At 43.3% G+C, this 14,988-nt stretch overlaps 2 protein-coding genes across 4 annotated transcripts in view; one reads left to right on the forward strand and one right to left on the reverse strand.

Moving 5' to 3' along the window:
* The window catches only part of LOC139227807 (bcl-2 homologous antagonist/killer-like), a 76,134-nt gene extending 61,676 nt beyond the window's left edge, over nt 1–14,458 (reverse strand). Inside the window, exons 1-2 of one of the 3 annotated variants that reach the window (XM_070858866.1) lie at nt 14,265–14,458; nt 2,148–2,736 (exon numbers count right to left, since the gene is read on the reverse strand). The gene's annotated coding sequence lies outside the window, so the exon portion shown is untranslated. Of the gene's footprint in view, nt 1–2,147; nt 3,912–14,264 lie in introns of those variants that run through there. The other 2 variants (XM_070858867.1, XM_070858868.1) reach the window with 2 other exon arrangements.
* A 153-nt stretch (nt 14,459–14,611) lies between these two features.
* Nucleotides 14,612–14,988, forward strand: part of LOC139227809 (polyglutamylase complex subunit TTLL1-like) — a 59,073-nt gene continuing 58,696 nt past the window's right edge. The window contains exon 1 of the mRNA XM_070858870.1: nt 14,612–14,840. Within this exon, the coding sequence (XP_070714971.1) occupies nt 14,728–14,840 (113 nt within the window). The 5' untranslated portion in view covers nt 14,612–14,727. The remainder of the gene's footprint in view (nt 14,841–14,988) is intronic.

A 14,988-nucleotide genomic window follows, 5' to 3' on the forward strand; every position in this document is an offset into this window, starting at 1 on the left:
GGTATCCCGTTGAGTAGGAACCTCATCATTATTGGAGGCGTCTTGTTGTAAGAACAGTGGACATTGATCGTGTTGCCCCGTTGTACCCCGGCGTCCTGGGCACTGTCCCCATTGTCTTCTGGTCCACTTTCCGACCCTTCCGATTCGTATACCAGCCGAGCTGCTGTTTTTCTGCACATGCGAGCCAGATGCCCTGTCTAGTTGCAGTTTCTGCAAACAGCATGCCGAAATCGACACCCACTTGTTGAGTGCATTCCCCCACATCTCCAGCACAGACCGCTTCCATTGTTTCTGAAGGATGAGCTGCGTCTGGTTGATCTCTCTTGAGCTTCTCTCAGTCTGTAGTTGATTGCTCGCATTGTGGGTTGATGAGGTGTGAACAGCCTTTCCTGTGGCCCTTGATGGCTTCTGACGCCACTGCCTGCTGTTGAAGGCCTGCTCTCCTGCCTTTGTCTGTGTGTGGGGGTAGCGGCTCGTTTCACGCTGTGAACCCCTTGTTTCAATGTTTCGTTAGTTGTTGTACTCGCAGTATAGATCGACCTCGTTTCTTCTTCTCCTGCCAAGAATGTCTGTGCGACCAGTGCTGCTGTCTCTGGGGTCAAGTTCTTGGTCTCTATGAGCTTTCGGAATATGCCTGTGTGGCCTATTCCTTCAATGAAAAAGTCTCTCAGTACTTCTTTCCTTAGTTCATCGGAGAACTCACATAAACTAGCCAGCCTCCGAAGTTCCGCCACAAAGTCGGGTATGCTGTGGCCCACACAGCGTCTGTAGTTGTAGAACCTGTGTCTGGCCATGTGTAGGCTGCTCGCTGGCTTCGGGTGGTCTCTCACCAGTGTTCTCAACTCCTCAAACGACTTGCATGCTGGTTTCTCGGGTGCCAGCAGGTCCTTCATTAAGGCGTATGTTTTCGAGCCACAGCTGGTCAAGAGATGGGCTCTTCTCTTGTCTGCCTTATCATTGCCCAACCAGTCTTTGGTTACAAAGCTTTGCTGCAGCCTTTCTATAAAGTCCTCCCAATTGTCTCCAGCATTGTATTTCTCATCTGAGCCATTGGTAGCCATTCTGTGGATTCTGTGATCCCGTAACTCGTCGCCACTGTAAAGTCCTGACCTTGCAGTACAGATTTACATGAGGCACATTCTGAAGTCAAAGTCACTCTGGACCTGCACCTTTATTTCACAGCTCTCGAGTGCCACACTTGCCTGAGACCTGCCTTTATAGACCTGCGTGGAACAGGTATGCAGTGTCTCCTGCAAGTGCACTCCTGGTGGTAAAGTATGCTTGTGGTTACAGGTCATATCTAGTTACAGTCATGTGTAACATGGTAAGATACAGTTATATACAGTAATGAGATACATGACAGAAAATATGCCCTGTATTATCCAAAAACACAGCATAAGTTTCCACATGTACACTGACGACTCCCAGCTCTACCTCACCATCACCACTTCTTTTGACTCCTCCATGGTATCTAAATTGTCAGACTGCTTGCCCGATATCCAGCACTGGATGAGCAGAAATTTCCTCCAATTAAATAGCAGGAAGACCAAAACCATTGTCTTCGATCCCTGCCACAAACTCCATCACTCTCCCTGGCAGCTGCCTGAAACTGAACCAGACTCTATACAACCTTGCTGTCGTATTTAACTCCGAGATGAGCTCCTGACTACATATCCACACCATTACTGAGACCGCCAATTTCCAGCTCCGGAACATTGCCCTGTCTCAGCTCATCTGCTGTTGACACCTTCATCCATGCCTTTGTTCCCTCTAGACTTGACTATTCCAATGCAGTCCTGGACAGCTTCCTACATTCTACCCTCCATAAACTTGAGCTCATCCAAAACTTTGCTTTTCGTGTCCTAATTCACACCAAATCCTGTTCACTCATCATCAATGTTCCCGGTAAGCTGCGGTCTGGAGATCCCGCACAGGCCGCCCACCTGCTTTTCAATGGAAGAAACTGCGAATGCGTGAAAATTTAAATGGGCCGCACAGCCAATTAAAGGGACGACGCACAAAAGCAAAGAATTAGGGGAAACATTACCCATCACCTCTGTGCTCGCTGACGTACATTGGCCCCTGGTTAAGCAACACCTTGATTTTAAAATTCTCATCCTTATTTTCAAATCTCTCCATTGCCTCACCTCTCCGTGTCTCTGGAGCCTCCTCCAGCCCCAGAACCCGCCGAGATATCTGCACTCCTCTAATCCTGGCCTCTTGAGCATCCCCGATTTCAATCACTCCACCATTGCTGTGCTTTCAGCTGCCAAGGTCCCAAGCTCTGGAATTCCGTTCCTAAACCTCTCGGCTTCTCTTTCCTTCTTTAAGAAACTCCTTAAAACCTACCTCTTTGATCATCTGCCCAAATATCTCCTTATGTGGCTCAGTGTCATATTTTGTTTTATAATTCTCCTGTGAAGCGCCTTGGGATGTTTGACTACATTAAAAGCAATATATAAATACATGTTGTTGTCGCTGTTGTATACCGAAGTCCAGGTCATTAATATACAGCTAAAAGTGCAGTGGTCCAACTACCACCTCCTGGGGGACACCACAGTGTACTTCCCTCCACTCTGAAAAATAACTGTTAACCACTATTCTCTGCTTTCTGTCCCTCAGCCAATTTCACATCCATGTAGCCACTGCCTCTTAATCCCAAAGCAAAATACTGCGGATGCTGGAATCTGAAATAAGAACTGAACATGCTGGAAATCTCAGTGGGTCAGGCAGCATCTGTGGAGAGAGAAACAGAGTTCATGTTTCGGGTCAACGACACTTTGTCAGAACTGGAGAACATTCGAAAAGAACACATTCTTAAGAAGCTCAGAAAGCCTCTTAATCCCACAGGCTTCAATATTGCTAACAAGTCTATTGTGTAGTACTTAATGAAATGACTTTTGAAAGTCCATATACACAACGTCAACCTTTTGTTATTTCATCAAAGAATTCAATCAAGTTAGTCAAACATGATTTGCCTTTAACAAATCCGCGCTGACTGTTGATTAACCCATGTTTTTCCAAATGACAATTAATTTTGTCCCAGATGTCTCTAAAAGTTTCCTCACCATCAACATTAGGCTGGCTGGCCTGTAGTTACCTGGTTTATCCCTCTCCCCCTTTTTGAACAGGGGTGTAACATTCGCAACCCTCGAGTTCTCTGCCACCACTCTCATATCCAAGGAGGATTGAAAGATGGTAGCCAGAGCCTCCACTATTTCCACCCTTACTTCCCTCAGTAACCTCAGATGTAGTTTGAGCGCTGCCAACCTTTTAAGTACCTCCTCTTTATTACATAGGATTACATAGGATACACGGCACAGAAACAGACCATTCGATCCAACCAGTCCATACCAGTGTTTATGCTCCACTCGAGCCTCCTCCCATCTTTCCTCATCTAAATCTATCAGCATAACCCTCTATTCCCTTATGCCTCATATGCTTGTCTAGCCTCCCCTTAAATGCATCTATACTATTCACTCCAACCACTGCCTGTGGTAGTGAGTTCCACATTCTCACCATTATTTAGGTACAGAAGTTCCTTATGAATTCCCTGTTGGAATTCTTGGTGGCTATCTTATATTGATGGCCCCTAATTATGCTCTTCCCCACAGGAGGAAATATTCTCTCTGTATCCACTGTAGCAAAACCTTTCATAATTTTAAAGACCTCTATCAGCCTTCTGTTTTCAAGAGAAAAAAAAACACAGCCTGTTCATCCTTTCCTGATATGTGTACCCTCACATTCCTGGTATCAGCCTTATAAATCTTCGCTGCATTCTCTCCAGTATCCTTTTTATACTATGGCGACCAGAACTGTATGCGGTGCTCTAAGTGTGGTCTAACCAAGGTTCGAAAGTGGTTTAGCATAACTTTCCTACTTTTCAATTCTATACTGGAGTTCAGAAGAATGAGAGGGGATCTCATAGAAACATTTAAAATTCTGATGGTTTAGACAGGTTAGATGCAGGAAGAATGTTCACAATGTTGGGGAAGTCCAGAACCAGGGGTCACAGTCTGAGGATAAGGGGTAAGCCATTTAGGACCGAGATGAGGAGAAACTTCTTCACTCAGAGAGTGGTGAACCTGTGGAATACTCTACCACAGAAAGTTGTTGAGGCCAATTCACTAAATATATTCAAAAAGGAGTTAGATGTAGTCCTTACTATTAGGGGGATCAAGGGGTATGGCAAGAAAGCAGGAATGGGGTACTGAAGTTGCATGATCAGCCATGAACTCATTGAATGATGGTGCAGGCTCGAAGGGCCGAATGGCCGCCTCCAGCACCTATTTCCTATGTTTCTATACCTCTAGAAATAAACCCTAGTGCTTGGTTTGCTTTTTTTTTTTATGGTCTTGTTAACCTGTGTCGCAACTTTTAGTGATTTGTGTATTTGTACTCCGAGATCCCTTTGTTTCTCTCCCCACCTAGACTCGCATCCTCCAAGTAATAAGTGACCTTCCTAGTCTTCTTACCAAAATGTAACACCTCACAGTTATCTGTGCTGAACTTCATTTGCCATTTATATGACCATTCTGCAAGTTTATTAATGTCTTCCTGTAATTTGTATTTACTATTCCACCCCCCCCTCTCCAATTTGCTGTCATCCGTAAATTTAGAAATTGTTTTATTGATTCCAAAGTTTAAGTCGTTAATGTCAATTGTGAACAGCAGTGGTCCCAGCACTAATCCTTGTGGAACACCACTATCCATCCACCTTCTGCCACTGTGAATAGCTAAGCCTTTACTGCTACTCTTTGCTTTGTCTTGAAGCCAGCTAGCTATCCATTCTGCTACTTGTCCCCTGACTCCGCATTCTCTGACCTTATCCATCCATTTATTATGGGGTACCTTAGCGAAGGCCTTTTAAAGATCGAGATAAATTACATCTACTGCATTGCCATTGTCTACTCGGTTACCTCTTCAAAAAATTCAATAAGGCTTGTCAAGCAAGACTTTCCCTTTTGAAATTCATGCTGACTATTCATTATTATATTTTTGGTTTCTAGATGTTCTTCTATTTTCTTCTTTAGTAGGAATTCCATTATTTTTCCTACCACTGATGTTAAGCTGACTGGTCTATAATTCCCTGGACATGTTCAATCCTCTTTCTTAAATTTTAATTTCATAGTTCCTCTTTGCCTTCCAAATTTTTCTTTTGACTTCTCTCCTAATCTCTTCATATTCTCCCTTATCATGCACGCCCCTGCAGTCTATGTACTTAATGTATGCCTCTTTCCTTACCCTTAATTGCTCTCTTATGGCTTTATTCATCCATAAGAACATAAGAACATAACAACATAAGCAAGAGGAGCAGGAGTAGGCCATACGGCCCCTCAAGCCTGCTCTGCCATTTAATACGATCATGACTGATCCGATCATGGACTCAGGTCCACTTCCCTGCTCGCTCCCCATAATCCATTAGTCCCTTATCAGTTAAGAAGCTGTCCATCTCTGTCTTAAATTTATTCAATGTCCCGGCTTCCTCAGCTCTCTGAGGCAGTGAATTCCAGATTTACAACCCTCAGAGAAGAAATTCCTCCTCATCTTAGTTTTAAATGGGCGACCCCTTATTCTAAGATCATGCCCCCTAGTTCTCGTCTCCCCTATCAGTGGAAACGTCCTCTCTGCATTCACCTTGTCAAGCCCCCTCATAATCTTTTACGTTTTGATAAGATCACTTCGCATTCTTCTGAATTGCAATGAGCAGGGACCCAACCTCCTCAATCTTTCCTCATAAGTCAACCCCCTCAACTCCGGGATCAACCTAGTGAACCTTCTCTGTACTGCCTCCAGAGCAAGTATATCCTTTCGTAAATATGGAAACCAAAACTGTATGCAGCATTCTAGGTGTGGCCTCACCAATACCTTGTACAACTGAAGCAAGACTTCCCTGCTTTTATACTCCATCCCCTTTGCAATAAAGGCCAAGATTCCATTGGCCTTCCTGATCACTTGCTGTACCTGCATACTAACTTTTTGTGTTTCATACACAAGTACCCCCAGGTCCCGCTGTACTGCAGCACTTTGCAATTTTTCTCCATTTAAATATAACTTGCTTTTTGATCTTTTCTGCCAAAGTGCATGACCTCACACTTTCCAACATTATACTCCATCTGCTAAATTTTTGCCCATTCACTTAGCCTGTCTTATGTCCTTTTGCAGATTTTGTGTGTCCTCCTCACACATTGCTCTTCCTCGCATCTTTGTATCGTCAGCAAACTTGGCTACGTTACACTCGGTCCCTTCTTCCAAGTCGTTAATATAAATTGTAAATAGCACTGATCCTTGCGGCACCCCACTAGTTACTGATTGCCAACCCGAGAATGAAAAATTTATCCTGACTCTGTTTTCTGTTAGTTAGCCAATCCTCCATCCATGCTAATATATTACCCCCAAGCCCGTGAACTTTTATCTTGTGCAGTAACCTTTTATGTGGCACCTTGTCAAATGCCTTCTGGAAGTCCAAATACACCACATTCACTGGTTCCCCTTTATCCACCCTGTTTGTTACATTCTCAAAGAATTCCAGCAAATAAGAGTCTCATTAGTGTTTAGTTTGTTCTTTCCTTTTAGCAGAATATATTCTTCCTGCACTCTGTTTTAAATGTTTCCCATTGTTGTTCTACATTGTGGTTTGCCAATATTGTTGCCCATGTTATTTTCTATTCTCAGTCCCTCAAAATCAGCTTTTCTTCAATCTATTAACCTGGTTTTCATCATAATTATGTCCTTCTCAATTAGGATCTTAAAGTGCATATTATGGCCACTATTGCTCAGATGTTGCCCTACTTTTACTTCTCTTATCTGCTCTGGTTCATTCCCCATTACTAGATCCAATAGCGAATCCTCCCTTGTTGGGCTTTTTACATATTGGATTAGAAAGGAGTCCTGTACACATTGTAGGAACTCCATTCCTTTATCCGCTTTACCTCCCTCTTCTGTCCAATTAATATCAAGGTAGTTGAAATCCCCCATGATTATTATTCTATGCTTTTTACTCAGTTCCCTAATTTGTCTGCATATTTCTTCTTCCACCTCTCTTCCACAATTAAAAATGTTTTAGTCTGTAGACTACTCCTATTATTGTGATTGATCCTTTATTATATTTTATCTCTATCCATATGGATTCTATTTTTGTCTCGCTGATAGCTGGGTCACTTTTTCTACTGCCATTACATTATCTCTGATAAGTACAGCTACTCCAGCTCCACTTTTCCCCCCTCTATCTTTTCTAAATATGTTATACCCTGCAATGTTTAATTCCCAGTCCTGATTTTTCTCCAGCCATGTCTCAGTAATCCGTACTATATCTGGTTCCTCGCAATGCATGAATGCCTCCAGCTCTCCTATTTTATTACGGACACTGTGTGCATTGCTGTACAGACAGTATAACACATTTTTAATAGGATTTCCTTTCACTTTATGTTTAACCATCTCTTTAGACTCCTGTTCTATAACTCTATTTATTCCCTTGCCATCAATATCTTCCCTTACTTTATTCTTTCCTATGTTCTCTTTTCCCCTTTTGTTTATATTTAGGCTGGTTACGTTTCTCGTAGATCCCTTCCCCATCCTACTAGTTTAGAGCCTTTGCCACCTTCCTATTTACCTTTTCCATTAGAACATGGGTCCCATTCCGGTTCAGGTGGAGCCCGCCCCATTGGTACAGCTCCTTCCTGTCCCAGAACTGGTGGCAGTGTCCTATGAAAAGGAACCCCTCTTTCGCACACCAGCCCTTTAGCCACGTGTTACATTTCCTGATCTGTCTGCTTCTATGCCAATTTGCATGTGGCTCAGGCAATAATCCAGAGATTATTCCCCTTGAGGTCCTGCTTTTTAATTTAGGGTCTAATTCCTGATACTCCCTGTTCCTACCTATGCTGTTTGTTCCAACATGGACCACGACAACTGGATTTACCCCCCTCCCTTTCCAACTTCCTCCCCAGCCGCCGTGAAATATCCCTTACCCTGACACCAGGTAAGCAACACACCCTTCGGGATTCTCGTTCTTGGTTGCAGAGGAGGCTATCTATTCCCCTCATTATAGAGTCCCCTATCAATACATATCTGTTCTGCTTTCTACCCCCACTCCCTCCCTTGGACAGCCTTCTGAGTCACAGTGCCTTGGTCTGCATTGTAGCTATCCTCCCTGCAGTCTTTCTCCTTGTCCTCACAGGTAGCGAGTACATCACCTGTTGGACAGGACCAGTGTCTGCGGGACCTCCTTATCAACCTCTCCTAAATCCCCGCTACCTGGCTCCCTAACAGTCACACCCTCCTTTTTCTGAACCTGTGCTTTCCACTGGGCTGTAACGGTATTCTGGTTAAAACAGAACAGAAATTCCTCCCCCTCCCTTATAAGTCAGAGTGTCTCCAACTCGTACTCCAGCTCAATGACTCTGAGCCGGAGAGATTAGAGATGGAGACACCTCCTGCAGACGTGTTTGCTCGGGATAATCTCACTGTCCCACGTACTACAGTCCACACATATCCACTCCATATCTATTTTTATCCTATACAATTTCTCTACTACCTCCTCCTTTACTGTGATATTGGCAACAACCTCTCTTTTTGTGAAGGCAGATGCAAAATACTCAGTATTTCAACCATACCCTCTGCCTCCACAAGATCCCCTTTTTTGGTCCGTAACCGCCCCCTCCCCTTCTTTTAACTATCCTTTTACTATTTATATGTTTACAAAATATTTTAGTGTTCCATTTTATGTTACCCACTAATCTATCCTTATATACTCTCTTTGTCCCATTTATTTCCTTTTCCAGATCTCCTCTGCACTTTCTGTATTCAGTTTGGTTGCATGATGAACTAGACATTGATCATAAGCCTTCTTTTTCTGTTTCATTTTAAGTTCTATACCTGTTCCTTATTGGTATGGAAACATGCTGATTAAGAGTGTTTACTTGTACATATTTCAGGAACCCTCCCCCTCTTTGCCCTTTACACTGTTATTTTCCCGGTCTATATTAGGATAATTGAAGTCCTCCATTATCACTACTGTGGAAATGTATTTTTATCTAAGCTGATACCACACAGCATTTTTGTGCCCTTTTTAATATATAACAAAATGGAGTCCTGGTCCTTCCAGAAATTTCTGCATAAAGCAGTCGGCTTGCATAAACAGCTAAACCTGGCTTGAAAGGGCTGATAGCCACCAGACAGCTAGGAGGCAAGTCCTGCTGAGACAAGTACCCCCGCCACCCCCCCCCCGGCCCCATGGTGCTCTCCTATTGTCTATACGACACCAGTTCCATGCCACCCCACCCTTTCGAAGTACTCAAACCACCAGCCATTATCTCTTGTAGAGCCTACCTCATCCATTTGATGCAAAAAGATAACTGACTAGGAAACTGGACAATCCTGACACAATGCAAGACAGGTAATAGCTCATTACCACACTCTCCTGGAGTAATGGCCGGCTGGCCAACTAATAACCCTGACAAAAGGAAATATCTGGAAACCATGTCAGGACAAGGATGTAGCAATTAACTCTTTATCTGTATTCACTGACTGCGAGACAGAGCCAATACACAGGGAGAGGCCATAACTTGGGTTTTACTGTATAAATATCTTGTGAAACTGTACCATTTCGGAGGTGATCACTTAGCCATTGACTGAGTGTAACCTTTCTCTTGCTAGCAAGTAAATTAAATAAACTTCTGCTGGAGCTGAAGGTGTCTGAGTCATTTATCGGAGGTCGAGATTTCAACACTACCCTATTGTTCTTGCATCTTTCTGAAATTAGACTGTAAATCTCCTCCTCTATCTCCTTCCCACTATTTGGTGGCCTATAGTGCACACCCAACAGTCCTTATTCTGTTCTTCAACTCTACAAAAATAGATTCTGTCTTTGAATCCTCAAGCACATCATCACTTTCCAGGGCTGTAACAGTATCTTTGATCAATACTGCCATCCCCCACTCCTTGGGCTAAACTTTCACCTTCATTTTCGGCGGTACAGCTATTTTTGGTAGCGAAACCGCCCGGCGAAAGTTTCCCCCTTAGTTTTTAAATGGTACCGCCCAAATCTCAAAACGCCCACTGGGAGCAAACCGCCGACATACATCGCCGAGAAAATGGCCAGGGTGTAAGCTTGGCCTCAGTGGAAGCCCGTCCAGATCGCAGAGGGAACCGCCCTGTGAAAGCTGCAACAGGGCGGTAGGTGAGTACTCTGCAAAGAAAGGTAAGTTAAAGATTCTTTATTTATTTATTTTTTAATTGTAAATGGCAATTAGCTTTAAAACCGTCTTGGGAATGTTTTTTAACTTTTTTTTTAGTGAAAATTTTTAAAAAGCTTTCCCCCCTCCCGAGGCCCAACCGCAGCCTCGGAATAAATTTTAAATTTTTTTTTAAGAACCGCCCATTTCACTTAGTTTCGCCTTTAACCGCCGAGAATACTGGTGCAAGATCCATTTTGTCGCTGGGCAATTATTTTTAACTTCATTATGGAAATTTTCGCTAGCGTTACTTGCAAAACGTTAGCGGTTTTTCTGGGTGGGCAATCAGGTGTTGAGGGGCTCTCGGGAAAGTCAAGCCCCTTTTTTTCATTCCCTGTTTTTCCTGAATACATTGTAGCCAGGAATATTAAATTTCCATTCCTCCCTTTGTTTGTGCCAGGTCTCTGTTATTGCCACTATATCATAATAGAAACATAGAAACATGGAAAATATGTGCAGGAGTAGGCCATTCGGTCCTTCGAGCCTGCACCACCATTCAATGAGTTCATGGCTGCACCACCATTCAATGAGTTCATGGTTGAACTCATGTGGCAACTTGTACCTACAGTTCACCAACCTTATTCGCCATGCTCGGTGCACATACACTCCAAACCCACCTTAGTCTGTCTTGTATTTCTCCCGTCTGATCCCTCCTATTTCTGAACTACACTTTATTCTAATGTTTGTCTCTTCCAAAGTTTTGTGCACCTTGTTTTCCCTCTCTGATGCTTCTTCCTGGTTCCCCATTCCCTGCCAAATTTGTTTCAACCCTCCCCACAGCACTCATTAACTTCCCCATGAGGTCATCGGTCCCAGCCCTGTGGAGGTGCAACCCATCCTTCTTGTATAGTTATCTGAATAAGAGCTCTGTACACAAATGTATGTTGCATAAGAAAGAAAACAAATGAGTTAGAAGTATAAATTCAGCCTAAAGGGTATGATGTAGTAAACAAGAGATCTGGCTACAAGGTCGGTAGGACTGGGAGCTAAATAATCCAGGCTATAGCATTTTTTAGAAAGGAGAGAGAAATTGGGAAAGGAAGAGTCATAGTAATACTGATAAAAGCAGTAAAAATAAAAGATTTCAGTAAGAGTGATCAGGCAGTGGAATAATGACCCAGAATTTGCTGAGAAAAATAATGGTGTGTGAACAACACGACGTATGCCGTTATTAATGTGCAAATCGGCCAAGAACTTGTGGTAATGTTGCGAAGTCTTATTCCTTTAAGTTTTAATTATTTTTGGAGATTTTTTTTAAAAACTGTCTTTTTAAAAAAATTATTTTTCCGCACCTGATTTGACACTGAATTCACCATTCTAACTTACATGTCCTTATTCAGACCATGCTGCGTTCATTTCAAAACCTTTCAATCTGATTGGTTAAGGAAATACACAGTTGCTTTTCCTGTTCACCCAGATCCTAGATGCTCTGTAGAGGGCGCATGTTTCCATCTTGCACTTCCAGCAATTTACCACACAAAATAACATGGAGATTAAACAGGCAAGGGCAAGTCTAACTAACAGCAAGCATTTTTCACTGACCAGTTATATGAACGTTTGGGCCATTAAGAGAAAGAATATGGCAAGGGATAATGTGGTCTATTAAAGACAGATGCAGGTGAGACTATAATGGACAATACAAAAATTGTCAAGACTTCTTTAAGTAATACTTTGTATCCATTAACACAGCAAAGAAAAAACTCTTGAGCAGTACAAGGAAATCTAAAAATAAGTTAAGGGGAAGAGTTTAGTGGATTTAATACAAGTAAATAAAAGGTAAGAGAGAAAATAATGAGACTTAAGATAGACAAGTATCAAGAATCTAATGGCTTCCACCTCAGGAATTAAAATAAATAAGTGATGAAATTGCAGATGCATTCATCATAATTTTCCAAAGCCATCTAGATTCAGGAATTGTGCCTTTGGATTGGAAAATTGCAAATGCCTTCCCATTATTAAAAAGGGAGTTGGGGGTGAGAGGAGGGAAGAGAACAAGTAGGAAACTACAGACCTGCCAGTTTAGTATCAATTGTGGGCAAGTTACTGGAATCTATCATCAGGGACAAATATAAGGTGATCAAAGAAAGTCAGGGTAGGTCACGTCTGACGAATCAAGTTGAACTTTTTGAGGAGGTCACGAATATGATGGATTGGAGAGTGTCTGTGGACATTGTCCAAATGGACTTCCAGAAGGCATTAAATAAGGTTCTGCATAAGAGATTAGCAAGAATAAAAGCACACAGAATTTGGGGTAAGCTTGTGACATGGATTAGTAATTAGGAAATAGAGAAGGGATAAAGGGACGGTACTTTGATTGGAAGGATCTGACTAGTGGAAAAAACATAGAAACATAGAAAATAGGTGCAGGAGTAGGCCATTCAGCCCTTCGAGCCTGCACCGCCATTCAATAAGATCATGGCTGATCATTCCTTCAGTACCCCTTTCCTGCTGTCTCTCCATTCCCCTTGATCCCCTTAACCGTAAGGGCCATATCTAACACCCTCTTGAATATATCCAATGAACTGGCATCAACAACTCTCTGCGGCAGGGAATTCCACAGGTCACCAACTCTCTGAGTGAAGAAGTTTCTCCTCATCTTAGTCCTAAATGGCCTACCCCTTATCCTAAGACTATGTCCCTGGTTCTGGACTTCCCCAACAACGAGAATATTCTTCCCGCATCTAACCTGTCCAGTCCCGTCAGAATCCTGTATGTTTCCATGAAATCCCCTCTCATCCTTCTAAACGCCAGTGAATAAAGGCCCAGTTGATCCAGTCTCTCCTCATATGACAGACCAGCCATCCCTGGAATCAGTCTGGTGAACCTTCGCTGCACTCCCTCAATAGCAAGAACGTCCTTCCTCAGACTAGAAGACCAAAACTGAACACAATATTCCACGTGAGGCCTCACCAAGGCCCTGTACAACTGCAGTAAGACCTCCCTACTCCTATATTCAAATCCCCTAGCTATGAAAGCCAACATACCATTTGCCTTCTTTACCACCTGCTGTAGCAGCATGCCCACTTTCAGTGACTGATGAACCATGAAACATAGAAAATAGGTGCAGGAGTAGGCCATTCGGCCCTTCTAGCCTGCACCGCCATTCAATGAGTTCATGGCTGAACATGCAACTTCAGTACCCCATTCCTGCTTTCTTGCCATACCCCTTGATCCCCCTAGTAGTAAGGACTACATCTAACTCCTTTTTGAATATATTTAGTGAATTGGCCTCAACAACTTTCTGTGGTAGAGAATTCCACAGGTTCACCACTCTCTGGGTGAAGAAGTTTCTCCTCATCTCAGTCCTAAATGGCTTACCCCTTATCCTTAGACTGTGACCCCTGGTTCTGGACTTCCCCAACATTGTGAACATTCTTCCTGCATCTAACCTGTCTAAACCCATCAGAATTTTAAACGTTTCTATAAGGTCCCCGCTCATTCTTCTGAACTCCCCAGAGATCTGTACTGGGGCCACAGCTTTGCTCAGATGATGTATGACAATTGCATATCCAAGTTTGCAGATAAAGCTAAGTTAGGAGGGACATCAAGTTGTCGAGATGGAGCAGGAAGTTACAAAGCGACACCCAATGCATCTTGAACATTTCTAGCCTGCATAGCTCAGAGCTACACCAGGTGGTGCATTTAGGAGTCCAAAATACCTTTATATGAAATTATTGTCTGTAACTGATGAGACAGGGCTGAGCATCATAAAATTAACCATTTAAAGATTTTATTCCAGATTTCAGCCATCTCTGCCCTCCAATATTACAGCACTGCCAGCAAAAATTAAAATGAGAAGTAATAAACCAAAGAATGAGAAATCACAAGTAGAATTATTTCAATCAGAAATTATTACGGGTCGAATGCACAACACACTCTGGAATATGTTGCGAGGCAGGATATCTCAGCGTCAGGCTGTCCTCAGACCAATGTAGCCTGGCTCATTTCGGTATATTAAACTCATTTTGATTTGGTATATCACACTCCTAAAAATGCATACGACCCCATAGAACAAGACAGAAAACGCACGACAGAACGGACAGTTGGTGAAGGTTTCGGGCAGATATCGTTCCTCTGAAGGAACTCCAAATCCTCCAGCTCTTGTCCTTTCTACCACTACCCATGAATTTAAACTCGTTTCCGACAGCTCTAGTTAACCCGTGTACTTATTTGCAAGCGGTGACCGTTGGAACAGGAAGCCGGCACTGAGGCGCGATCCCGCTCGCAGCCTGGTCGCTATGGCAAACGCCGCGCGCACGCTGCCTCACGGGATACATTGGGAGGCCAAACTCGGCCGGGAGAAAAACTCGAACTCCCGTGACGCCACGCAGACACGCATGCGCCGTAAGACCCTGTCTGCGCCGTCCTTGAGTACGCAGGCGCATTGACTCGTGCAGCGGACAGGCCGCGGAGGTTTGACTGGCAAGCCTTCCAACATTAGCTATTTTATTAATTGACTCAGTTTAAGACATTTTTCACCTCCTTTGAAATTATGGCCGGGAAAGTAAAATGGACGACGGACATCGAGAAATCGGTGCTTGTGAATAATTTTGAGAAGAGGGGCTGGAGTCAAACACCGACTGATGAAGACTGGAACTTCTACTGGTGAGTGAAGCACAGCTACTGTTATCATTTATGTGGTATTACGTCTTGAGATTTTTTTAAGGCTACTTACTGCTACCCTGATGCTTGGGACACAACAGGAGCTACCCCCGGACTCTCCAGCTGCCTCTGTGAGTGTTAATGTGCTCAC

This window comes from Pristiophorus japonicus, chromosome 17, assembly GCF_044704955.1.
Source record: "Pristiophorus japonicus isolate sPriJap1 chromosome 17, sPriJap1.hap1, whole genome shotgun sequence".
NCBI classification, from domain to species: domain Eukaryota; kingdom Metazoa; phylum Chordata; class Chondrichthyes; family Pristiophoridae; genus Pristiophorus; species Pristiophorus japonicus.